The following is a 23,494-nucleotide window of genomic DNA, read 5'->3' as shown; positions in this document are numbered from 1 at the left end:
TGGAATCAGACCTGAGTTTGAATCCTAATTTCAACACTTTCTGCCCATGCACCAATTACATTATCTCTCTGAGCCTCCATTTCCTTAGGTCCTCAGCCACCTCAGAAGGTTGTGGGGTGAAGGGTGGCTACCAAGCCTTCCCAGCATGAGCTGTGGCCAATAAGGACCTTTGTCAATACGGAGATGCCCGAAGGTCAAAGCGGCCTGGCATTCTGAGCCGTCGCATGGAGAACGGCTGCCCTAGAGCTTCCCTCTGAGTCACTGGTGTTGAGCCACTGAGGCTTGGAGATGGTTTGTTACTGCAGCAGAACGTAACCTCTCCTGACTTACCTCATGGCTCTAGAAAGCCGCATAATCAGGGGGTAGGTCCGAGGGCACTGCTAAGCCAGGGGAGCATCATGTTCTCATCTCCCTGACTCCGACTGTGCCTGAGCAGGAAAGAAAGTCCATCTTCAGCAGGGCAGCCCCGCCCTGGCCTGCACTCCAGGTCATGAGCTGTTAGTGAGCTGTCGAGTCTCAAAGAGCAAAACTGGGGAGAGTGAGTGCTCCAGAGATGCCAGCCACGGTGCCCGCCCCCCATGGCCTGCAGCTGCCCAGCGGCCTCTGCCTCCCAGCCTCGTGTGATGCATGCCCAAGACTCTCTGGAGAGTGAACTTGTAAATACAGTTGCCCCTTGAAAAATGCAGGTGTGACCTGCATGGGTCCACTTGTACGCGGATTTATTTTCAATAAACATGTACTATGAATGTATTTTCTCTTCTTTATGATTTTTGTAACATTTTCCTTTTTCTTGCTTATTTTAATGTAAGAACACAGGATATAATACATATTTAAAAATATGCGTCCATCGACTATGTTAGTGGTAAGGCTTCTAATCGACAGCAGGCTATTAGTTAAGTTTTGGGGGATTCGAATTTACATACGGGTTTTCCACCACGTGGGGTTTGGCGCCCCCAATCCCCACGTTGTCCCAGGGTCAACTGTACTTTGAGAAAAAGCTGGAGGTGGAGTGTGGCTGCAGGAAAAGGGTGTGGAGTGAGGTACCACGTGAATGATGGGCAGCAGGAGGGAAGAGAGCAGGAACGGAGAAAAGCAGAGTCCCCACAAGAGACCGGGGAGCAGCCAGGCCCTTGCGTCTGTCAGCTGGCCTTTTACTCGGGGCGACCTGAGTGAGCCCGTTCCTTTCAGTCAAGGAAGTGGGGCTATGTGGGAAGGCAACGTCCACATCCAGGGAACCTGGGCGTCTTCTCTGGCTGGTTAATGAACCCGCCCACCAGCCTCCTGTCCCCCGCCCCACAGAAACCCCTTCCCCTGTAACCAGAACTAAATGCCACACACACAGGGGCCTCATTCATCGTGTGTCCCCAGGGCCTAGCATTCCACCCTGCACAGAGCCAGTGCCCCATGTGTGACCTGTGAGAGCCGCATGTTCCCTCCGCAGAGGCCACTACCTGTCTCCCGTCTGAGCTTGTGTCCTTCCGGGCACTACGTCAGCATCTTGATAGCTGGTTCCTTCAGACTGCCCCTGCCTGCCAAGGGCGGATGAGTTCTTACTGCTCACCACAGCACCCCAGAGTTGAGCGCGTGAACAGGAGGGAGGCTCCCTTGGCTACACCCCCAGGGCTCATGGAAAACCACACTGTGACACTGCCTTTGGGGCCTCGACTCAGTAACCCCAGGACCGCTCCTCTTTAAAGCCCCTCTACATTCCGCCCGAGACTCAGCACCAGTTTGAGGGTGTATCTCTGCTCTCGTCTCTGATCCTGACTCTGGGTGTCCCCCAAAGTCCAGCACACCCGTAAGGGAGGGTCCGCAGATGCTCCAGGGCTCAACGTCCATGTGGTCTGGGGCCGAGCTGTCGGATCCCTTGCTTTGGTCCACGTCTTACCAGCCAGGTCAGGGCAGGCAACATGTAAAGAAAAGGCTGGGCCAAGGAACAGTCGCACTAACTTTATTCCCCTCTTCTCACTCACGTGCCTGCTGTCCCCCACGAACTCTGTGGCCGTGGGGTGGCCACACATGACCAGACACCTGGGGCCTGGGCACAGCCATTCTGCCATCACGGTGAGGGTCACTGTGTCGCAGGCACTGAGCCCAGCCCCAGCTCCCAGAACTGTGGTTATGGGGCTTGAGGCCACCTGATCTCTCTGGGCACTCACCCCCAGCTGGCCCAAGACCAAGGAACCCAAGGGGAACTGGGGTGGGGACAGGCCCAGATTCTGGCCAAATGGGCTGAATCCAGCTGGACAGAGAGACCGCCCCCTGAGCTGAACTCCAGCAGGAGGTGGTGATCCTGAGCCTCCTCTCCACCACCACCACCACCAGCCCCGGGAAGTGGGTCTAATGCTCCAGTCCCCTCATTCTAATATCCAGGGGCTTGTCGTTTTAAAAACAAAAAGGAAATGGAAAAGCTGGTAAAACGAGAACCTCACCCATACTGGCCCTGCCGAGGTTGCATTATTGCTTCAGACACTCGTAATCTGGCTGGGAGGGAGCTCCCACCCACAGCGGCCCAAGGGGACGAGAGTACTTAGCACCAGGGACACAGGGGTCCTGTCCCACTGCGATGGGGCCTCCCAGGAGAGGGCTTGACTGTGCCTACTCACAGCCACAAGACCATTTTTTTGATCAGGGCCTGGCCTGCTGTCTGACATCCCCTGCCCTAGGAAGGAAGGTATATAAGGGCAGGAAGCCCGAGCACTGGGATGCGGGTTCGCCAGCACCCCACATCTATTTCCGGCTTCTACTTGGCAAAGTCTGGACTGATAGACCAGGGGCCCACCTGGCCAGCGCCCCCAGGCTTGCTAAGGCTGCAGTGGGGCTTGCGAGTGACAAGGCCACCAGTCCCTAGTGTCAGTGACAGGGATTATGTAACCCATGGAGGGCCTGGTCTACAGACCATTGGGGGAGATCAACTTTTTTGGGGAAACTGTGAGTCAGCTCTGAAGAGCTGCCAGGCACTGGGACCAGAGGTTAGAAATAGCAAGGCGGAGGGGAAACGGGGAGGGGAGGTACCCTGAGGACATCATGGAAGCCCAGAGATAAGGGGTGCGGGAGCGGGAAAGAGCTATAGTAAAGCAGAGGCCTGGGAGGCCCAGCCTTGGGATGGGGAGCCACAGAGCTGGGAGCCAGACAGGAAGCCTTCTCTCCCCAGAGGACAGCAAGGTGGCCTGAGGGGGTATCTGTAGGCTCTAGCTTGTACTGCTCCTGCTGCACCCCAGACTCAACCAGGCCAGGGCACTGCCCCCTCCACACCTAGAGAGCGATCAGGTTGTGTGGTTTGCATTATAGACCTTCAAATCACTCGGGCTCCTCGGGCCTGCCCACATCTGTACAGAATAAAGTGCTTCGTTTATTGATGATTAAAATGTGCCCAGCCCCCTGCCCCAGTGCCATGGGCCTCACAAGGAGGTCAGAGAGTTCCGACCCCCTCAGCCCTTGGGCTGATGGGGCCCAGTCCCCCCACTGACCCCTTGGGCTCAGGCCTCTTCCCGCTCCAGACATGCTGGGAAGGTGGTGGTGTGGGGGTCGTCATGGGGGTTTTAAGGTGCAAAGAGTATAACAAACAAAACCATATAAACACAATAGGAAAGAGCTTAACTAGGAAACATGTAGCTTATGGAACCTTCCTCCCCATTGTAAAGGCAGGAATAAAGATGTTAAATGACAACAAAGAAGGGTGTCCTAGCAGTGCCGGCCTCCTGGGGGCAAGCACTGGGCACAGGCTGGGGCTTCCCCAGGATCCCGCCCCGGCCCCTGGGGCCTGAACATGCAGGCTCCTCACTGACAGTGCCACAGGCACCCCGCTGCCAGTGCGGAGGCCCAGGAGGGACGAGGATGCTGGACACCAGCCGGCGGCAGGTGGTGGCGGGGTCTGGGGAGAGGATGAGGCCTGGCACTGCCTTCGGAGGGGCAGAGACAGACACAGACATACACGTCTCCGCTAGCGTGGGAGACATGGCCAGGGCCGGTGAAGGGCGGGGTGCTCTGCGGACAGCAGCCCTGGCCCTGCCCCACTGGTAGCACCTGGAACCCTTAAAACATCTGCCCAAGCCGCCTGCTTAGGGCCCTGCTCCTGCGGTCCACCCATTTGCAGGGGCTCTTTGACTGTAGCCCTTAGGAGCTGGTGTTTCGGGAGCCCGCCTGTCTGCCCACCCAGGGCCTGCCCACAGCACACCGAGGCCCAGGCTGGGGATCCCTGTGCCTGCTGGCAAGGTTATGGGTGGGAAGGCAAATGTCTGGGGTCCAGCCCCTGCCTGCCCGACTCCCCGCGGCGCGGAGCGGGGTCTGCAGTCTTCGCAGCTCGTCACTCCCCACCGAACACGTTCATGGGCGTTCAGTCTCGCGCCCCTGCCTTGGTGCCCACAGCTGTCGGACTGGATCCACGACTCCTCCAAGGGAGGCTGGCATCCCAGCTTCTCCCCAAACCCCCCCGGACAAGGGGGCAAGCTAGGGAACACAGGAGAGGCCGGACTGAGCTGCTAGGACCCGCCCAGGCTCGGCCTGGACAAGCCCTGGGGCTCAGGCCGCAGCAGTGACCAGTTGCCCCTGCTCTGCAGGCCCCCACCTTCCACTGCACCTGCTGCCTCCAGCAGCCCCCTCGCCTGGAGGGGGCTGCCGCAAATAGTTTCCTTTCTTTTTCCTTCACTTCCAAAAAAAAAAAAAAAAAGCAAAGGCTTCAAGGAGTCATTAAGAGGGGAGCACTTGGGAGTAAGATGTCCTCAACCAGCTCTGGGGGCCCCCAGACTGCACCCCCAGCAGGGGCCTCAGGCAAGGCATGTCCAGCCACCTCTGGGTGGGTGTGGCCACCCTCCCACCAGGAGGGGAGGGCAGCGGGGCCGCTCCCGCAGTGGGCCCCGGGCCTCAGGTCCTGCGTGTGCACGTGGGGGTTAGTTGTTGGCGGTCATCCTCCCGCTGCTGGCGGCAGTGGTGGGGAAGAGTGGAGGCGGGGGCGGCAGGTGCGGCGGGGGCGGCAGGGTCTGGGGCAGCCCCGGGAGCAGGGGCAGCACAGGAGCCTGAGGCTGGGCGGGGGGCAGGCCGGGGGCGGACGGGGGGCCGTCGCTGGCCAGGGGGTGGCTGACGCGGAAGCACTTCTCCTTGTGGGCCTTGAGCATGTTGGAGAAGCGGAAGCGCTGGCCGCAGACGTCGCAGGGGTACGGCTTCTCGCCCGTGTGGGTGCGCCGGTGCCGCTTCATGTTGGGCCGGCTGGTGAAGCTCTTCCCGCAGATCTCACAGATGTACGGCTTCTCGCCTGGGGTTGGAGGTGGGCGACAGGGTGTCACTGTGGGGCTGCCGCACCCCGGCCCCGGGGCCAGCCGCCCTGTGCCCGTGGAACCACCGCGGGGCTCGGCCCTGGCCCCCCCCACCCCGGCCCGCGCTGTACCAGCCGCACGGACACAGGGAGGTGGGGGCAGCCGTACCGGTGTGCGTCTTCATGTGCTCGTCGAAGTACTGCTTCATGTTGAAGTCCTTGCCACACCACTGGCACATGAACTGCTTGTGCCCGATGTGGATGCTCATGTGTGACCGCAGCTGGTACTTGTACTGGAAACGCTCGTTGCAGTTCTGAGGGTGGGGTGAGGGGTGAGGCCCTGGCCAGGGCAGAGGCCGCCTTTGGGGGGAGGGAAGCCTTTGCCCAAGACACACGTGGAGAGGGGCCGGGTGGGGTAAGGCAGAGGTGAGGAGGCCAGGGGCACACAGGGCCCAGATGGGAATGGGGCCAAAAGTGGAGACAGGCTGCAGAGTTGGGGGGGGACCTCATGCTTAAAGCCGAAGCCTTCCATCCCATTCTTGAGCAAAGCCCCTGTATCCCTACCTGCAGCTCCACCTCTCATCCCTGCCTGAGATGCTCCTTTCCCCATCTCCACAAAGCCTGCCCGGGGTTCCAGCCCAGGCAGAATGTGGGTGGCTTGGGTTAAGGGTGGGGTGGTGGGGAGCAGGCTGGTGGGCAACTGGGTAAGGATAAAGGGGAGGCAAGGGCCGCAGATGACAGAGGGTGGGCCCCTCTCTGAATACTATACTCCACTCCTCCATCCCCTGCCCCTAACCCCTGCTTGGGCAGCCCCCAGGGGCAGCGGGAGGAGGGAACTCACCTCGCATCGGAAGGGCTTCTCCCCGGAATGCTGCAGCGAGTGCACCTTGAGAGACATGCTGCGTTTGAAGGACTTCCCACAGGTCTCGCAGGTGAAGGGCATGTCCTTGGTGTGGGCTACGGGGCGGGCACCATGGCCGTCACAGCTCTGGGGGACCCCACCTGTCCTGGGGCCTGCCTCACAGCCTCTGTCTCAGGACCTGGGGCTGTCTTCCAGGCAGGACCCCTCCCTGGGCTAAGTCTCTGTCTGCTCTGAAGTCTGGTCAGAAGCACAGAAGCCCTTGTGGTTCTTTACCCTCTGGCCAAGGGCAACAGCCAAGGACACCTTATCCCCAAGCTTTGGGGAAAGATGAAAAGATCCCAATGGGACTGGCCTCAGCTCAAATCCTGGCCCAGCCCCAGGCTTCCTGCACAGCCTCTGTGGGCTTCAGCGTCCTCTTCTATAAAGACTAGGAGTTGCTGTGCCTCAGCAGTGGCTGGGCTGTACAGGGAACGACACAGATAGGGGAGGTGGACGATCTAGGAGGAAGCAGCTGGAGACGAGGTTCCCGCAGAGCTCAGGGCTGGGGAACCTGAGCCCACGAAGGACCATCGATCCTGGGTCACCCACTATCTCCTGGCCAAGACTCACACCCCAGGGTCCCAGCTCCCAGTCAGTTCATGCTGGAGGCCCCCAGAGCTGTCTCCTGGAGAAAGGGAGTCAGGCCCACCTTGCCTGCCTGTCTCTCGAGCCCCGGCCCCTGAACAGGCAAGGAAGGGAGGGCCGCAGACACCAGACTCTCAGCTAGGCCCACCTGGAGGGAAAGGACAACCGGACAGCCATGCCCAAGGCAGAGGTATGGCCCAGCACACACCTGGGCCTCTTTATTGTGTCCGGGTGTGACCCTGGGGGAAAGGGTTGTACTCAGAGAAGCCTGAGCCCTGCAAGAGCCCAAAGGTGAGAAAAAATCCGAGGCACAGCTGTCCTCAAACTGAGACAGGACTTGCGCCAGCTGGATTCTGGTCCCCACCTGCCACCTTGTCCAGGAGCCCTTGTGCAACGTGCAACCTGCCCAGCTGAACATGGCGGGCAGCCGTGGCCCCAGGGCCTATGCCCTCCACACCCACCACTGCGACCAGCCTCCCCAGGCTTCCCCACTGGGAGGGGCCCCCTCACGCCTTCACACTGCGCTTGAATGTGAAGTCCTTCCCGGCGCACCCCGGGGTGGCCCAGCTCTGTCCTCAGGCTCCATCGCTCACCGGCGCGGACTTACCGACCATGTGCTTGCGCACGTGGGCCATGGTGTAGAACTTCTTCTCGCAGATCTCACATGAGAACTTCTTCTCCGCGTAGCCGTGTACAATCTTATTGTGCTCGTGGAGGGACCAGAGCTTCTTAAAAGCTTTGCCACATGTCACACACTGTGGGGGGAGAGGACCTTAGGCCCTGGGTCCTGAGTCAGGACTACATGACCAAGTGCAAGTTGCTGCCTCTCTCTGGGCCTCAGTTTCCTCACCAGACTTGTGTTGGAGAGAGGGCCCTTGATGTCCAAGGCCCAGCCAGCTCTGACATTCTGGCAGATGGGGAGGGGGCCCCCCAAACATCTGCTTGCCTGCCACCCAGAGCTGCAGCCTAGGCCCTGCTTCATCCTTGAGCTAACGAGGGCCAGGCGTCACCTCTTCTAGGAAGCCCCTCCTCTGTGCTCACTCCGACAAGGCGTCTCTCTACAGAGAGGGGCCACATAACTGACAGAGGGCCACAGCGGGTGTGAAGAAGCCCCTCAGAAGACAAGTCCAGAGGGTCGGGGAATTACCTCTGCTGCCTCTCCCTGCTGGGACCCATGCCGACACCGGGGAGATCCCCGAGGAGATAGGTCCCAAAGGGCTGGCGTGGGGGGGAGGGAACTGCAGGCAGTACTAGATCCCACCGGGCAGTGGGACTCTTGGGGCCACGCTTTTCTTCTCCTCTTTCCTTGGACCCTTGTCCTGCCCATCCCTGCAGGACACCCCCAGAGGCCTGAAGGCGAGGCCAGGGTGCCGGCAGAGACTGGGTCAGGTTGCCCACGTCAGAAGGGGAACAAGTGTCTTTCCCCTTCAGGAGGGTGGCTCGGGTGTGTGGCAGGTGGAGGGCATGTCAAAGGGCAGCCCGGCAGGCAGGCATGTGAGAACAGTTACACAGGGTAGGGCAGGAGACCAGGTGACCCCTAGGTAACACTTTCTCCACAGGGCACTGCAATTAGCAATTAGTTCAGGCAATTAGCATCCACCTACCTGCTACCTCCACCTCCACACCTCCCAGCCAGAAAGTTGAAACCAGCCCGGCTGGCCCTGTGCTGCCTGCCCATACTGAGAGGCCGGGCTGGCAGAGAATCAGGCTGGCCCAGGGCCTGGCAGCCAGCCCGGCTTCTCCGCTTGGCCCCAGCAGCCCCTGCTCTTCCCAAATTTCTCATCCAGTCCCTCTTCCCCAGGCCTAGGCCAGGTGGTGCCTCCAAAGAACTGAATGCAAGGGCTTCCTTCTTCCTGCCCAGCTGTCAGATGCTCTACACAGATCTTTGTAGCAAGTGGGAAATGGCGCCCCCTTCTGGGCAAACCCGTCTTCCCTTCATCTGTGCTTTTGTGCCCTGTAGAAGCTGAAAACCGCGCCGTGGCCCTGATGGCCTTCTGGCAGCTGTAAGGATTTGCTAAAACACTGACTCATCCCTCCTCGGAGCTGGCTGTTCCCCAGCTTCATGTGCTCAGTCGACTGTCTCCTCTGAGCCTCCCAAGTCCATGATCCCTTGCCCCTCCGGCCAAGGGTACTGTTTGTCCCAACCCTATACGCATACAGGATCTTTCCACGTGTCAAAGGCTGTGCTACCCGCCTCCTCCAGGAAGCTCTCCTTGACACGCTTACCAACCTGGGCCCCACCCTCTTGGCCTACGCCGGGCCTGGGCTGGTCCCACCGTGTGTGTGTGTGTGTGTCGGAGGGGCTAAGTCTGGTCTCCCCAGATTGTTCCGGCAATGCAGGCTGCAGGACCCCAGGTGCCCAGGGCCCAGACTGGCCTCAGCTGGGCTCCTGGCCCGCCCACTCGCATCCACCCCCCATGAAGCCCACCTGGATGTTGCGCTCACAATCCGTCTGCCGGTGCAGAAGCAGCTCACTCTCCAGCAGGAAGCGCTTGCCACACTGGTCGCAGATCTGCATGCGGCTGTGGGTCACGTTCATGTGCTTCTCCAGGTACCAGCGGTTGTTGAAGACGCGCGGGCACTTCTGGCATGGGTGGTGCTGCTTCTCCTCCAGCTTCACCTTGGCCCCCAGCCCATCCGTGGTCTGGGCCCCCCGGGCCGCTGCCGGGGCCACTCCCGGCGGGGGCTTCGGCCGCTTCCCGCCACGCTGCCCGGGCTCCTCGGGCTCAGGGGCGGCCCGGCGGCGGGCGCTCTCGCGGGACCGAGTAGCCATGCGCCCGAGGGGCGGGGGATCCTCCCGGCTGCCCCTGCGCCCCGCCGGCCGCTCCTCCTCCTCGTCCTCCTCCGAGCTCTCCTGGTCCTGCTCGCTGTGTCCCTCCTCGTCGTCCTCCTCATCCTCCTCCTGCTCGCTGTGGCCGTCCTCCTCCTCGTCCTCCTCTTCCCCCTGACTGCCCCCTTCCTCCTCCTCCTCGTCCTCATCGCCCCCACTGCCCCCACCCTCCTCCTCCTCCTCTTCCTCCTCCTCCTCCTCCCCGTCCCCGTCCTCGTCCCCCGAGTGTCTCTGCAGCCCATCCTCCCGGGCCAGCACCATGGTGGCCGGGCCGGTGGCAGTGCCCGGCTTGCCCTCGGGCCCCGTGGACACGTGCAGCGTCTGGTTGTTGAGGTTCACCTCCACGATGATCTGCGACTGCTCCCGGCGGCTGTAGGTGCCAGAACCCCCGAGCTCTTCCTCCAGCTCCTCCCCGCCCTCCAGCTTGCACAGGCCGGCCGGGGGCCCGCCAGCCTCCTCCACACCGCCCTCCTTCTCCTCCTTGAAGAAGGGCTGAGCTGGCCCAAGGGCGGCAGGCACGGTGCCCCCTGCAGTCCCTGCCCCGTCCTCCACACGCACGGAGTAGGGGTCAGGGCCCTCACGAGCGTAGATCTTGGGCAGGCCCGGGGCGTCAGCCTCCTGCTTGATGTCACAGTAGTAGGGTGGCGCAGCTGGGGTGCAGCTGGCAGCTGGCTGGGCCAGGGCCACGGTGCTGGCGGGGCCCGGGGGCCCAAGGGAGCGGGCGTCCAGCAGCTCCTGGCAGGACGCGGCGATGTCGGCCATCTGCAGCAATGAGGCGGCGCTGAGCACCTCGTGGACGTTGGCCGCGTTGACCAGCAGCTTGGACGTGTAGATGAAGTTGAGTATCTGCTGCAGGCCGCCGGGAGCCAGCGCCTCCAGGGACAGCTCCACCCGCTGCAGCTGCTTGTTCTGGGTGAAGAGCGAGTGGAAGAACTGGCTGTAGGCGGCCAGCACGCCCTTGTGCGCTGGGAAGACGCTGCGCTGTGGCACCAGCACCAGGTCCACGTCGCACAGGTCAGGCTGGAAGAGACGCTGCTCGTTCAGACGGCCCATCAAGCAGGCGAAGTGCAGCGCCACGTCCTCCACCAGCGAGAACTCGGCCGCCGGTGAGTCGGTCGTCTTCTCGACCAGCAACTGCGGGGCAGAGGGCACGGGTCAGGTCAAGGCCGGCGGGGCCCGCCATCCCCGAGGCTGCCCACCCATCACTCCTGGCTCCATGTTACAGAAAAGGAGCCGAAGGTCAAGCAAGGACGAGGGGGAACGGGGATTCAAGACCAAGGCAGCTGCCCCTCAAACTCCAGTCATGACCTTCCAAGGCCAAAGAGCAGTTAACTTCTCTGGGCCTCCAGCCCTTCCACTGTGAAGCAGGAAATCATCCAGGGAAGGGAAAGGGAAGAGAGGAAAAGGGACTAGGGTGACCAGCTGTCCAGCTGGGCCATGGACCTAGGGGTTTCCGGGGATGTGGAACTCTCAGTGCTAAAACCAGGGCCATCGTGGGCAAACCATGACAAGGTGGTCACCCCAGCAGAAACACAGGCATTCCTTCAGCATTTCCTGAGCCCCTCAGATTCTCTCCCTGACCGTCACTCACACAAATAAAACCAAGCCTGCCCAACCCAACACCTGGAGAAGGAAAGTCAGGCTCACTCACTACCTGGCCTCTGGTTACCGTACTCCTGGGGGCAGCACGTGAGGGAACCCCTTACCTCAACAGCAGTGGGCCTCAAGGCCTGGGCCTGAGAGATGCAGAGGCAGAAACTTCTGTGATGCAATCCAGGGCCTGTGACTTCTCCCCACCAGGTCCTGCCACCCTGCTAGAGGAGGCTGGTGAGATCCAGCCACCACCTCATTACTCGGCCAGAGCTTGGACCAGGTCATGCATGGTGCATGGCCTAAAGCCTGGCCACCAGCATCTCCCCCTCTCTCAGGGGTTCTGTGGGAGTAGGACACAGAAGGCCTGCCCCAGACTCTTTCCCCAGACCCCAGGTCAGGTATGGTCCAAGCCCAGAGGCTCTGAGATGACCCCACCTTGGAGGCCACACCATCTGGGCCCTCTGCCACTTCAGGGGAGCCTTTGAAGTCTGATAGGTTGGATTATCAGGCCCGTGGGCCACATCCAGCTCTTGTGACTTGCCCACAATAGGGACCAGCTTAATCTGTCCTGGCTCCACCACAGAGGCTTCCCTAAAAGGTGGGCAGTACAGGCAGCAGACTGCCCAGTCCTTTGCATGGGTCCAGCACATAGCGCGTACATAGCACATGCTCAATTAATATCTGTCGACTCCCTGCCTGCCTAACAACCCCACAGATTCCAGGTTCTAGCCCTCCTCAGACCCTGTCCAGCTGGATCAAAGCATCCTACATTTGAGGACCTTGCCCCATTGCCACAAAGCCATCAGCTTCCCTCCCCCAAGCATCTCCATGGAGGCCCTGGGATGAAACCTCAGTCTCATCTATCCATGGCCCACCCCTAACCCCCATGCCAGTCCTTCCACTGGTGGGGCAGCACTGGGTGGGTCTGAACTGGGCAGGAGGATGTGGGGGCAGGGGTTTCTAGTCTCAAATTCTCAGTCACCTGAATGAGAATCTGCCCTGGGCCTCAGGATGGGCCCTGCTCCCAGACCTGCTCTTGGCCCCACCATATACACTGAGCACCCACCCCACACCCTCTCAGATCCCAGTGTGGCCAGGCTCTTGGCCATGGACACCATCTTCAAGTTCTCCCACCACACCTCCTGCCCCCCAACTGAGAAGCCACCCATCTGCCCTTGTCTCAAGGCTGCTGGCGGGTCCAGGACTGATCAATCTAACTGGGTTATGGTGCCAAGCTCCTCCCACCTCCCTCCCCTGACTCAGTCTGATTCATCTTCTGGGACCAACCCCTATGGCAAAGATGGGGAAACCGAGGCTCGGAATGGGAGGGTCCCACAGTGAGCACTGGTAGAGTCCCTGGCCTCCCAGCTCTGCTAAGGCTACCCTTCCCTGCTAGGCTGGACACGTAGATTTCTTGGTCTTTAATGACTTAAAAAGCAGAAAGAGGCCTCTGGGGACCCTCCCAGCCAGGGGACCAGCTGTGCTTTCTTAGATTCTCATCCCCAACCTCCCCCCACCCCCAGAACTGCTGCCACCTGCAGGCCAGGGAGGGGTCAGGGTGCAACTTGGGTGGTAACAGGGGTTCCTTAGGGCCTCCAGGGGCCAGACTGTGGCAGAGAATGTGGCGTGGACAAGGGCTTTTCAGAGCTAGGTCTGTTGGGGGCGGGGCACCAACCCCAGGCCACTGGGCCACAGTCCACCTTGCTCCACGTTCACAAAATGCCCTCCATGGGGAAAGGGCAGTGCCGAACCTTCCCGTGTGCAGGTCCAGGCCCTGGGCCCAGGTGAGGCCTGGCCAGGGCCCTCTGTCTTCAGCAGGGGAAATGGAGTTAGCCTGGAGGAGAGGGGTGCCCCCAAAGACTCCATTCACAAGGCGGTACCCCCCGCTAAGCCAGCACCCTCCTTGGCTCTTGAGGGGCCAAGAACTGTGACTGGGCTTCTTTGAGAAGGCGGACGGATGCTGCCTGAGTCTATAACTGGCAGCCCTGCAGCAGGGCACAGCTGCCCCTAGCCCAGCACCTTCCACGCAGGGCCCACCAGCTGTGCCCACCACCCCCCCCCCAGCCAGATGTGCCAGTTTCCTGAAGCTGCAGATGCCCCTCCCCATCTGGCTGTACCAGCTGCAACCACACACCCTACCCCCAAGTCCAGGGCAGGCCAGCCTGGCTAAGATGCAGGACGGAGGCAGTCGTCAAGCACTCCTGTTGCCAGGGGGTTTCATGTCCTCAAAGCCTCCCCACAAGCTAGGCTAGGGGAAGGCCAGGTGCCAGGGACACCTGCCCAGGCTGCTCAGCTGGTTCAGAACTTCTACACCTGAGGGATGGATACCTTGCCTCATGGCCAGGAAGCCACTGGCTCCCTACCCTGCCACAGGACCTCCCTGGAGGCCCCAGGATGAAACCTGGACATCCATCTGCAACCTCCACCCCCACACCAACCCTTCCACTGCCAGGCAGCAGTGGGTGGGCCCAGTTTGAGCAAGGGGCAGAGGCTCATGACTCCCAGGCTCCTCCTTTTAGGGAGGGGGTGTCTATGCCAGTCTCTTCTGCGCTGATGCCCCTCTTCTTCCCCGGAGAAACAGGACCAGAGAGGGCGGGGGACTGGCCCAAGGTCACACAGGAGTTCAGACCTAAGCTGTGGGTGTCTCCCTACACACACCCGGCTTGGCCCGGGAGCCCCGAATCCCCAGGCAGGGCGTCTCCAGCGCCCACGTGGCCCAAGGCCCAGGCGGGAATCCGACCTCCCCCTTCCCCCTCCCATCACCCAGTCCGAGGGCGGTGCCATACAGGCTCAGGGCAGCGCCCCCCTCTGCCGGTGCCCAGCAAGACCTCAGCCACTCGCGTCCAGGCCCCCACCCCAGGAATTTAACCCCCTCCCCGCCGCGAGGGCCCCAGCGGAGCGACGCATTCCAGGCGCGCGCGGAGACGAAGAGAAAAGGGTCAGGGGGACCCGGCGAAGGGAAAGATCCCTCCAGCCCCTCCACCCCGAGTCGGCGGGCCGTGCGCTCAGGAGGGCAGAGCGGGCAGGTGGGCGGATAAGCAGGGGGACAGGCAGGGCCTTGCGTACCATGGTGCCGAGGCGCTGGGGGCTCACAGGGCCCCGCGGGATCGCGCTGCCCCCGGCGGCCGGGCCGGGGCCGCTCCATGAAGCGCCGCGCTGGGGGCCGCCCCCGCGCAGGGCCCCGCGACCATGGCCCCCGGGGGCGCGGCCGGGCGGGCGGAGGCGCAGGGCCGCGGCGAGTCCAGCCGCCGAGCAGCTGCGGCCCCAGAGCCTCGGGCGCGGCGGGCGGGGGGCGCGGGGCGCCGATTGGAGCCCGCGCGTCAGCTGGGGCCGCCGTCTGGACGCTTAAAGGGCCAGGCCGCCCAATGTGCCGGCGCGGGGCGCGGACACGCGTGGTGCGCGCCGTCCCGGAGCAGCCCGCTCTGCCTCAGGCCGCCGGAGCCGGTAGCCAGGTCCTGCTGCTCCCATCCTAGCGGATGGTCCCCGGACTCACTCTCCCTCCCTGAGCCCCCTTTCCCCGCTGGGAAGTTGGTCCCAGAGTCTAACCTGGGTGCCCTCCAGCTGCGGCACAGAGGCGGGGTCAGATAGGAGGCGGCCCGAGATGGGGACGCGGGGCGCTCCCGTGCCCCAACCAGATGCTGGAAAGGCTTCCACCTGCTCCCCCGAGCGACCCCATGCTGAGGAACCAAACCGGCACCCTAGCTGCACTCACCAAGCCCACCTGGGCTGCTCTGACCCGCAGGTGAGTCTGGGCTCCCCAACCTGCAGGGCCCCTCACTTCCGCCCCAGGGCAGCCCAGCGCTCATCTTGCTCTGTGCTTCCAGGACTTGGTTCTGGTCAACCCACACCTACCTGGTGGCCGCCTCTGGCTGCACAGGTCCTTACGAGGCAGGAGATACAAGAACCCAGACCGCAGCTACAGTGAGCAAATCCTTTAAGGTGACTGGCCCAGGACCAAGAAAGGATTAAGAGAAGAGGAGGGGGGCCAGACGCAGGGGCTCCACTGTGCCCCCCGCCGAGTGACTGACCGCTGCTCAGTAGCCTCCCAGCTCAGTCTCTGTTGGGGAGATGCAGCCAGGCCTGCGGAATGCTGCTCTGGCATGGACGCCAGTGGGGGCAGGGGGCTGGCTGTGCTGGCAGGAGGCTACAAAGGAACGCTGCCAGGCTGGGCAGGCAGCAGGGTGAGGACCACAGGGTGCTGGGCCACCACTGTGGAGAGGGGGCCCCTGTGGGCCTCGCCTGTAGCCATGTCATCACCCCCACTTCACCCCGAGCTGACTGCTGCCCCCCTGACTCCATCCTGGCAGGATGGCACAGTACCCCATCCCTCCCCACACACAGGCACTAAAACGCTTCCACACAGCCCATGCCCAGCTGTAGCAGCATCCCTTGGCGATGCCACCTTACTCATGAGTGGACAGGGACTCCGAGGCCTGTTCAGAGTGGCTGGGTCTGGGTGCCAGGAGAGAATGGAGCAGAGGCTAAGATCTCAGGCCGGCACCATCCTGTAATCTGTCGGTCTGTCCTATGAGATTGCAAAGGCCTCCCCTGAGGTGAGGATGGGAGACCCTCATGACAAGACATGCTGGAGACAGCAAAAAAAACACCTCGGGGGTGAAGACAGCGGTGACCAAAGAGTGCCAGGAGGAAGGGGAAGAATGCACAAAGCCAGATGGAGGGAGAGGAGAGCCCCCGGTGGGAAAGGAGGTGGGAAGAGAGGAAGGGGCACAGAGAGGGACATGCCCCCAGAGGCAGCCACTGCAGACATCTGCACTTCTGTGGCCACGGTGGGTTCGTACACAGCTGGCTCAGCTCCCAGAGGTCTCGGGCTGAGGCCAGGCCAGAGCGGCCTACGCGCCTCACTCGCCAGTCAGCTCAGGGCTGCCTCTGTCTCTTCCTCCCAGCCCACTTCCTCATCCGACTCGGTGATCCCTGTACCAGCCTGGGAGGTGGCAAGGGGGGGGACTGTATACTCTCTGGTTGGATAAGGCCCGGAGCAGGACAGATCACACAGCCAGGCACTAGCGTCAGAAGCCAGGGAAAGGGGAGGCTGGAGGAGAGTTGTCTTCCCAACGTAGGACTGGCTGGCCCCTTTGGGATTGGCCTTGACTGTACCAGTCAAGCCAAAGGAAGGACTGGAGGTTGAGTGAAAAAGGAATGGGAATCTCAGTCTCCACGAAGACCCCAGCCATTTCCCTCTTGCTTGTCTGGCCTACCACCCATCTCTTGGGGGAGCCCCACGCAGAGCCTGAACTCTGTGAGAGGCCTTTGGCACTTGGATCACACTAGAACTGGCAGGAACGGGCTGTTTGAAGAGCCCGGTCTGGTGGGCTCTATTGGGGCTGCTCAGATCTGAAAGTGGAGTGAACATCAACTAGAGCAGAGGAGAGAGGAAGGGCGCTTCAGGCAAACAAAGAGCCTGCAGGAGGCAGATGAGCATCTGCAAAGATCTAGAGGGATTCAATGCAGCGAAGTCCAGATTCTTGCCCACTGGGAGTGCCCATTTGAATGGAGATAGGCAGAACTGCTCTCTCACGGAACCTTCACCTCATGCTTGGTCCAGGCAGGCTGTCCGGAGGGGGTAGGGTGGGGCTAGGTTACTGAGGAGGGTGAATCCTAGACCAGAGGCTCGGTTGAAAGCCAGGAGTTTGTGGACACCAGGGCGGAGCTCGAGGGATCCTTCAGACGCTTGGGGCTGGGTGCTGGCAGGGTCTGCAGCCATGCCCCTGCCTGAAGACTAGCTCACAGGTTTTCTCATAACTTCCCTAAGCATCTAGCCCCAGATTTCTCTTCCATGTCAGGGAGCAAGAACAGACAGACTCAACTTAGCTGACCCAGGCTTGGTTGGGGAATCCAGACTTGCCCCTGCTGAACTTGGAAAGACCAGCCCAGGCCAGGGGTGTTGGGGGTGGGGGGTGGCGCGAGGGGCTCAGCCTTCCCGAGGGGCGTGCTACTTTAGCTGAGATGGGAGAAGGATGGAGAGCAGAGTGGCCATTGCCAGGGTGACAACACAGCAGTGGGGCGGTGGAGTGGCAGGAAAATTCAAGCCCCCTACTAGGTGCTGACCCAGGGCCCTGCAGGGTGGAGGGGCATAGACCTCTGGGTGTGGACTTGGCGCGGGGAGGTTGTTCATGTCTGTTCTGCCTCCACTGAGCTCGGCACTAATTGGCTACAGCTGCTGGTGGGGTGGGGGCCTAATTCAAACCAGCAGGTTGCCCGGTTCCCTCCCAAAGCACAAACGTCATGGCCTTGGGATTTGAGGCCTCTCTAGCAGCATCCAGGATCCTCTCCCACCCTACTGGTTCAAGGGCCCCAGGCCTCTCATTTGTGATTGAGCCTGAGCCTCCACCGGAAACCCTTGGGACTCCTCCCCTCCTCCTGGAGGCAAACCCAGAGGCCAGCATCCCTTAACTGCTTTGATGTGTGCTGGCTTCTCAACTTTAATCCTTAACAGTTGTAGGAGGGAGGAGATCTTAGTATCCCAGTTCTTCAGATGAGCTGCATTATAAAGGCCAAGCAATTTCTCTAAAGTTAATTTTAGGAAGTGGAAGAGCAGAACTTGAACCCAGGTAGTCTGGCTGTGGCCCCAAACCCTTAAGGACTGTGCCACGGAACAGTTGCTCATAGAGGTCCTTTATTTCTTCCAAATAAAATCAAATCGGGCCAGAGGCATGAAAGCCAACGGGATCCTTTCTCAGCCTTTCTCTGGGAATCTGGCTTGGTGGTAGATTTTAGTTGCAGGAGGCCCTGGGTGACCTGAGGCTGAAGTGCCAGCCCAACCCCGTACCCCCATGGGCTGCCTGGGAAGCTGACTCATCCCCAGCCTGATGTGGGAAGGGGTGAGCACCCTTAGTTCTCATGTCTGGTTGTGCTGGTCATATGCAACCTCTTTCCGGACTTAGGAGCTGAGAGATGAACAATCTAAGGACCGTTAGCCTTGAATTACAGATAAGCAACCAGAGGCCCAGGGGCAGGCCTCCAGAAGCAGAATGCGGGTATCTGCCCCCCAGGCCTTGAGTCACTCCTTTTTTTACCCTGAAGAGACGCACCCCTCCTGGGTCCTGCTGGCTGTGAAACTGGCTCAGTCCGGGGAGCTGGATCTTGATGGGCTATAGTGGCAAATGGTGGGTGCGAGTTCTCCAAGAGGCAGAAGTGCTTGGCCCCGAGCTTGGCACAGCCCCCACCCAATCTTTCTGCAAGGGAGCACGGGCTCTACTTCTACTGAAACCTTTAAAGTAAACAGACCGTGAAGCCGCCTGCCCCTTCATGCCTCTCCCTCATCAGGCACGAACTGGAGCTGCTCATTCTGTTCTGAGGCAAGCAGGCAGTGCCTTTCAGGGCACCCAGCTCCTCTCCCCGACACCTGTGCATGCTTGAGAGGCTGCCGCCTTTCAGCATCTGAGACCTTCTCCCTGCCAAGCAGGAATCCTCCAGGCACGCTTCCCAGCTCCTTCCATCACGAGTTTCTAAGGGGACTAAGGCTCTCAGCTCTCACTAAGGGCAACAGCAGTTGATGCTCTTCTCAAAACCAGCCACTTGAGCCCAGGCTCTTCCAGGCTCACCTGGTCACCCAGACTAATGCGCAGGGCTTCTCACTCATCTCACTCTACACTGGGTGGGGTCTCCTTTCCCTTCCAGTGATTTCCGGCCAGCACTCATAGTCGCTTGTGAGGGGGCATCTTCCTTGAATTCTCTTCCCTCCCTATTCGATGCCCAGCTAATTCGGAACAGCAGTGAAGACCAAAGCCCTTGACACATTTCCCCCCAGTGCGGCACAGCTGATACTCACCAGGAGAGAAGACTCGAGCTCACTAAAACACAAGACCCCAAAGGAAGCTCACTTGGGGACTTCCCCGCAGCAAACCTGTGACTTTCCTTCACTTTTAAAGCAATGCATTGATTGGACTGCTTTCAAGGAATTGCCTGACTTGGGAGTCTACTGGTTACTAAACTTTGCAAATTGAACCTCTGTCTTACTGTGAGGGCATGTTGTATTCACTAGGCAAATACAAATTCCTCTGAATTTTCATGAGAAAACAGTTCATTGTATTTGCCTTGCAAATTCTCCTATGGATGCTAAAAACATTGCCATGAATGCTTCCTCCAGGAGTGAGTGCCACATGCCCATCTCGTGAACCAATGTTAGGAGGGACGTGTAGTGGCTGTAGGTGGGTTAGCAGGTAAATGTGTGGTCCCTAGGCAACTCGCAGATGGAACGGGACACACGCCTTCCTCCGTGAGGACGCCAGCCTGCAGGCCACAGCTGGATGACAACAGCAGAGCCTGGAAGAAATCTGGATCGTGCAGATTTCCATCAGCGCTTCTCTGGGTGGGTGAACGTCTGTCTGAAGCTCTCTAGCTCCTCCTCGGGCCACTAATACCAACTAGATGAGAGACTCAGTGTCTCCTTTTCCATTTCAGAAAGGCTGTTTGAATGATGGATGAGTAAAGAAAGATGAAACATGCACAGACTCAGACTTAGACTAAGTATATATTTTAATTTCTACGAGGTCCCCCTTTCAAGTGTTAGGGGAATTTGAATGAAGTGTATACAAATTAGACATTGCCGATATGTACAAAAGTATTTTCTAGTTTTTAAACAATACCAGCTATGTCATGTTTCATTTGCAGTAAACAGGATGTTACAAAACCAGTCCAATGATGCATTTTCTATTAAGAAGCACAATACACAGCATAATTCAGTTTTATTAAAAAATAATTTAAAATACAGAACAATCCCCTCAGGAAGAAAAGCTATCTCTGTAGTTCATTCAGTAAACACACAAGTTGAATGCTGCAGCCCAGGGCTGTTCTTTTCCATGGAGAAAATGAGGTTTTTCGGGCCCACACCTCTTCAGCATAAAATTCCACCCGCAGCTGCAATGGGCAAAGTTCGTGCCTGTGGCAGCAGAACTTTAAAACGCCCGCCCTCCACTGCCCTCATTCCATGCCTGGCTCGGGAACCTGGGAACATGGCAGCGCTCTGCGACGATGTTATGTTCTGTGACACAGCCGACCTTAAAACAGGGAGACTGTCTCAGTGGGCCTGACCTAATCAGAGGAGGCAGGCAGAGATCTGAATGAAGCATGGGAGGACTTGCTGGGTGACCGCTGGTTTGGAGATGGAGGGGAGTGCCCAAGAAGGCACGCTGCCGGCCACCCTAAGGAGCCGAAGGCCCCGGCGGGCACCGTGTGCTGCCGGCCACCTGCGTGGGCTCGGAGCAGGCTCTTCCCCAGAGCCTCCAGGAAGGAATGCTGCCCTGCTGACCCTCGATTTCAGCCTTGTGAGACCCTGAGCAGAGAACCCAGCCATCCGGTGCTGGACTCATGAGCTACAGAACCGTGAGCTAAGAAATGGGTGTTGTCTTAAGCTGCTAAATTTGGGGTAATTATTTACAAAGCAATAGAAAACTAATACACTGCCCAAGGGTAACTTTTCTTAACATCATTATATTTGGCAGTTTTGGTTTGGGTTCTGAATGCAGTTCTTCCACTGAGTGATAGAGAAGCAACAGTGTCCATTGCAGGTGACTTCTGAAAACCCTTCACATGAATCACTATCGTTTTGTATTCACTAGCAAGCACATGTTTGACTTAATTCGTTTTTAATGTACTCTCGGCTATCAAGTTGGCAAACTGACCACTTAAACCCTCTGAATGAACCTTTTGTGGGTAATGGTTTAAATACATCCAAGGTCATTCCTCCATCCACCAAGGGTTGTCAGATCCCTCCAAGAGGGCTCTTCCCCACTTCCAAGTACACCAGGCAAGGCCTGGGGAAGGATGGCACAGAGCTCGACGTCAAACAGCCAATATGAATTTCTTCTGTGTCACTGGATTAAACTGGCACTAAGGTGATTAAGTACACTTGGGGAAAAAACTCCAACTAGAGTAAAAAAAAAAAGATCACACCAGTTTTGACAGGTCATATCATTTTTGGAGGAACCACCCAGAACTGTGAAAGACGTGACATTTACGCAGTGCCACACCCCCCTCTCCCTGTCTGCTGTCTTGGGGGTACTCATGTCCTGCAGGGCTTCACGGAGCCCGTGTGGATCACAGCAGAAACAGGAGAGATGTACTGGCGCTTAGAACTGTTCGGCTACTGTGTGGTCTCTCTCTCACATGAAAGATTTAGAAGCCCTGACAAACGGCCAGGATGGTGGCAGTTAGGTTTTGGTGGTACTTTTGAAGTCCGTTCTTCAATCCACTCTCCCAGAGGCACACTTCAGTTACGTGTGGTAGATCCGAGTGGCCACCCAAGCCCCTATGCTGATCCTGCCTGGTCCTGGAGACCTCCCAGCCCACACCTGTGGCTCGAGAGAACCTCTCCGATATTCAAAGTGAATACAGCGCAGAAGGATCCATGTTTGGTGCCAGCGGATAATAAAAAAAAATGTTCATTTCTCTCTCTTACCAGATTATAATGTATAGTATAGAAAAACAATGCTTAAAGAGGCACCACAAGGTACCAAGCACCAAAGCATGAACTGGAACAGAATTGTTTTCTACAGTCTAAACTTAGAAAGCACATAAAATATTAGGCCCTTAGAGACAATGCAGGTGTTTATAGTTAAGGCTAATTCATATCTCACCTGCCAGCCATAAGTAATACAGTGGGGCTGTATGATGACCACTTTCCCAGTCTTCTGAGACAACAGAGGAGGAAGGAATTAAAAACCCCAGAGCCACTGCCTTACCCCCGGCCTACAGTCACTATCAATTCTGGGTGGTTTGTTTTTAAGAGCACATGTGTATAAGACTCTGTGTAATTGTATATAAATATTTGGCCACCTTTAACAGTTCTCCTTCACAGTTCTATGCTTGGCAGCATATATGCTAAAACCTGAAAACTGGGCAAAAAGAATCTGTATTCTAAAGAATACACGAGATGGAGAGAAATAGTCTATCTAAAATAATATTGCAAATTATATTAAATCTCATGGTTTCTTGATTTAAGAAAATGAAATTCGCTTCCATAGTTGGCTACTGTAAAACGTGGCATAAAAATATTTTTAGGAGACATATCTGTATTTTAAATCCTGCGTACACGTAAACAAGTAACAAGTATCTATTTTTGAAATTCATCTCTAATATTGAAATAGAACAACAGACTGCCATTAAGTTTCTTAAACTTTTAAGTTACCAGATATTTACAAATAAGATATAATTCATATCAAAAAAGGGGTACATTTTCAACTATATCTGCTGCTTTCACTGGGACTCCGGTGACGAGAGTGACTTCGGTCGCTTTCACTGTCAGAGCCATAGGATCTACAGCTCCTGTGTAACAGAATAAGACAATACACAGACACCTTTTAGCTGTCAACCCTTGAATTCCTCTAGTAGCTTCTTTTTTGATATGAGTGGCTTGAAAGTGATACTGAGGAAGCACAGCACAGTGGGCGGACCTGTGGGGTACTGACTGTGGCACCACTGTGGGCTTTTCGGAGATGTTTTAACGATAGTAATAATAGCAAGGTTAAGATAAAAATAACGCCACACCACATCTTGAGAAATTACTTGAAATCCACTCAAGCAAATGAGCAGAATAATTTTCCATGTTACCCAAAATGAACATCAATATTTAATTAAGACAGGAAGTAAGGGAAAAAGGCATCAGTGTTTCACTGAAAGATATGGACATCAATGGTATACGGCCATGCCACCCTGAACAAGCCCGATGTCTGATCTCGGAAGAGGGAGAGAGAGAGAGAGAGAGATGGACATCAAATGGCAGTCCAAGAGGGGTGAGGGTGGGGTGGGCTGTGGACAGGATATAGGGAGAGTGAGTCCAAGGACAGGGTTATGTCCACCATTCGGTTATTTTGAAAAATGTTCGCTGAGAGCCAGTCACTTTACTAGACACTAGAAACAAACACACACACACACGCACACACCCCTCAAGCAAGCACAATTCCCTGGGCTCAAGGATAGTACAGAATAGTGGGCAGGACAGATAAGGTGGGCAGGGGTGGAGGCAGCATCTCTCAGGGCTGGCAGTCAGGGAGGGCTTCCCAGCGGTAGTGGAGACCCGGAGGGTAGGTGGGAGGGAGGTGGCCATTTCAAGAGGCAGGAGGGGAGACAATGGTGTGGGTGTCCCTAGATAAAAGCCAAGGTTCCAGCACACTAAAGCAGTCCAGGAAGGAGCTGGGAAGCGGAGAGGCCTTGTGCACGAAGCTAAGGAGCTGGCCTGGCCCGAGGGCAGTGCGGAGCCCACGCAGAGTTTCAAACAAAGGAGGGCCCAGACCACACAGATACTCTACAAGGATCACTGGCTATAGCTGCAGAGGACGCAGAAGGAGGGGAAGACCAGGAGCCGCCAGAAAAGGGA

General features: G+C 58.1%; 3 protein-coding genes across 11 annotated transcripts in view; 1 reads left to right on the top strand and 2 right to left on the bottom strand.

Moving 5' to 3' along the window:
- Window positions 1–1,935: 1,935 nt before the first annotated feature.
- Window positions 1,936–14,443, bottom strand: ZBTB47 (zinc finger and BTB domain containing 47). The gene is made up of 6 exons (XM_016163342.2): window positions 14,227–14,443; window positions 9,166–10,701; window positions 7,345–7,492; window positions 6,093–6,208; window positions 5,421–5,565; window positions 1,936–5,251 (listed from the first exon to the last, which is right to left on the bottom strand). The coding sequence occupies exons 1-6, from the start codon at window positions 14,227–14,229 to the stop codon at window positions 4,890–4,892; spliced, it is 2,310 nt and encodes a 769-aa protein (XP_016018828.2). The 5' UTR covers window positions 14,230–14,443; the 3' UTR covers window positions 1,936–4,889.
- A 95-nt stretch (window positions 14,444–14,538) lies between these two features.
- On the top strand, window positions 14,539–19,627 carry LOC118601742. Its single transcript, XM_036219676.1, has 2 exons — window positions 14,539–16,145; window positions 16,316–19,627. Exons 1-2 carry the CDS (start codon window positions 15,720–15,722, stop codon window positions 16,514–16,516), a joined length of 627 nt encoding a protein of 208 aa, XP_036075569.1. The 5' UTR covers window positions 14,539–15,719; the 3' UTR covers window positions 16,517–19,627.
- Window positions 19,628–19,848: 221 nt separating this feature from the next.
- The window catches only part of NKTR (natural killer cell triggering receptor), a 43,711-nt gene continuing 40,065 nt past the window's right edge, over window positions 19,849–23,494 (bottom strand). For all 9 annotated transcript variants that reach the window (XM_016163313.2, XM_036219890.1, XM_016163308.2 and 6 more), the window contains one exon: window positions 19,849–22,443. In XM_016163313.2, the coding sequence (XP_016018799.2) occupies window positions 22,356–22,443 (88 nt within the window). In that variant the 3' untranslated portion in view covers window positions 19,849–22,355. The remainder of the gene's footprint in view (window positions 22,444–23,494) is intronic.

This window comes from Rousettus aegyptiacus, unplaced genomic scaffold (assembly GCF_014176215.1).
Source record: "Rousettus aegyptiacus isolate mRouAeg1 unplaced genomic scaffold, mRouAeg1.p scaffold_m13_p_4, whole genome shotgun sequence".
Taxonomy (NCBI): Eukaryota; Metazoa; Chordata; class Mammalia; order Chiroptera; family Pteropodidae; genus Rousettus; species Rousettus aegyptiacus.
Note: the sequence above shows the minus strand (reverse complement) of the source record. Positions and strands in the feature narration are given on the sequence as shown.

Bases quoted from the DNA above. Each gene is read 5' to 3' on its own strand.
- LOC118601742 (XM_036219676.1), top strand. From the start codon at position 15,720: ATGGGAGACCCTCATGACAAGACATGCTGGAGACAGCAAAAAAAACAC. The intron at 16,146-16,315 runs TAAGGCCCGGAG...TGAGTGAAAAAG, and splicing joins CTGTATACTCTCTGGTTGGA to GAATGGGAATCTCAGTCTCC.
- ZBTB47 (XM_016163342.2), bottom strand. The intron at 6,209-7,344 runs GTAAGTCCGCGC...CCCGCCCCGTAG, and splicing joins CGTGCGCAAGCACATGGTCG to CCCACACCAAGGACATGCCC. The intron at 5,566-6,092 runs GTGAGTTCCCTC...CCCCACCCTCAG, and splicing joins AGAAGCCCTTCCGATGCGAG to AACTGCAACGAGCGTTTCCA.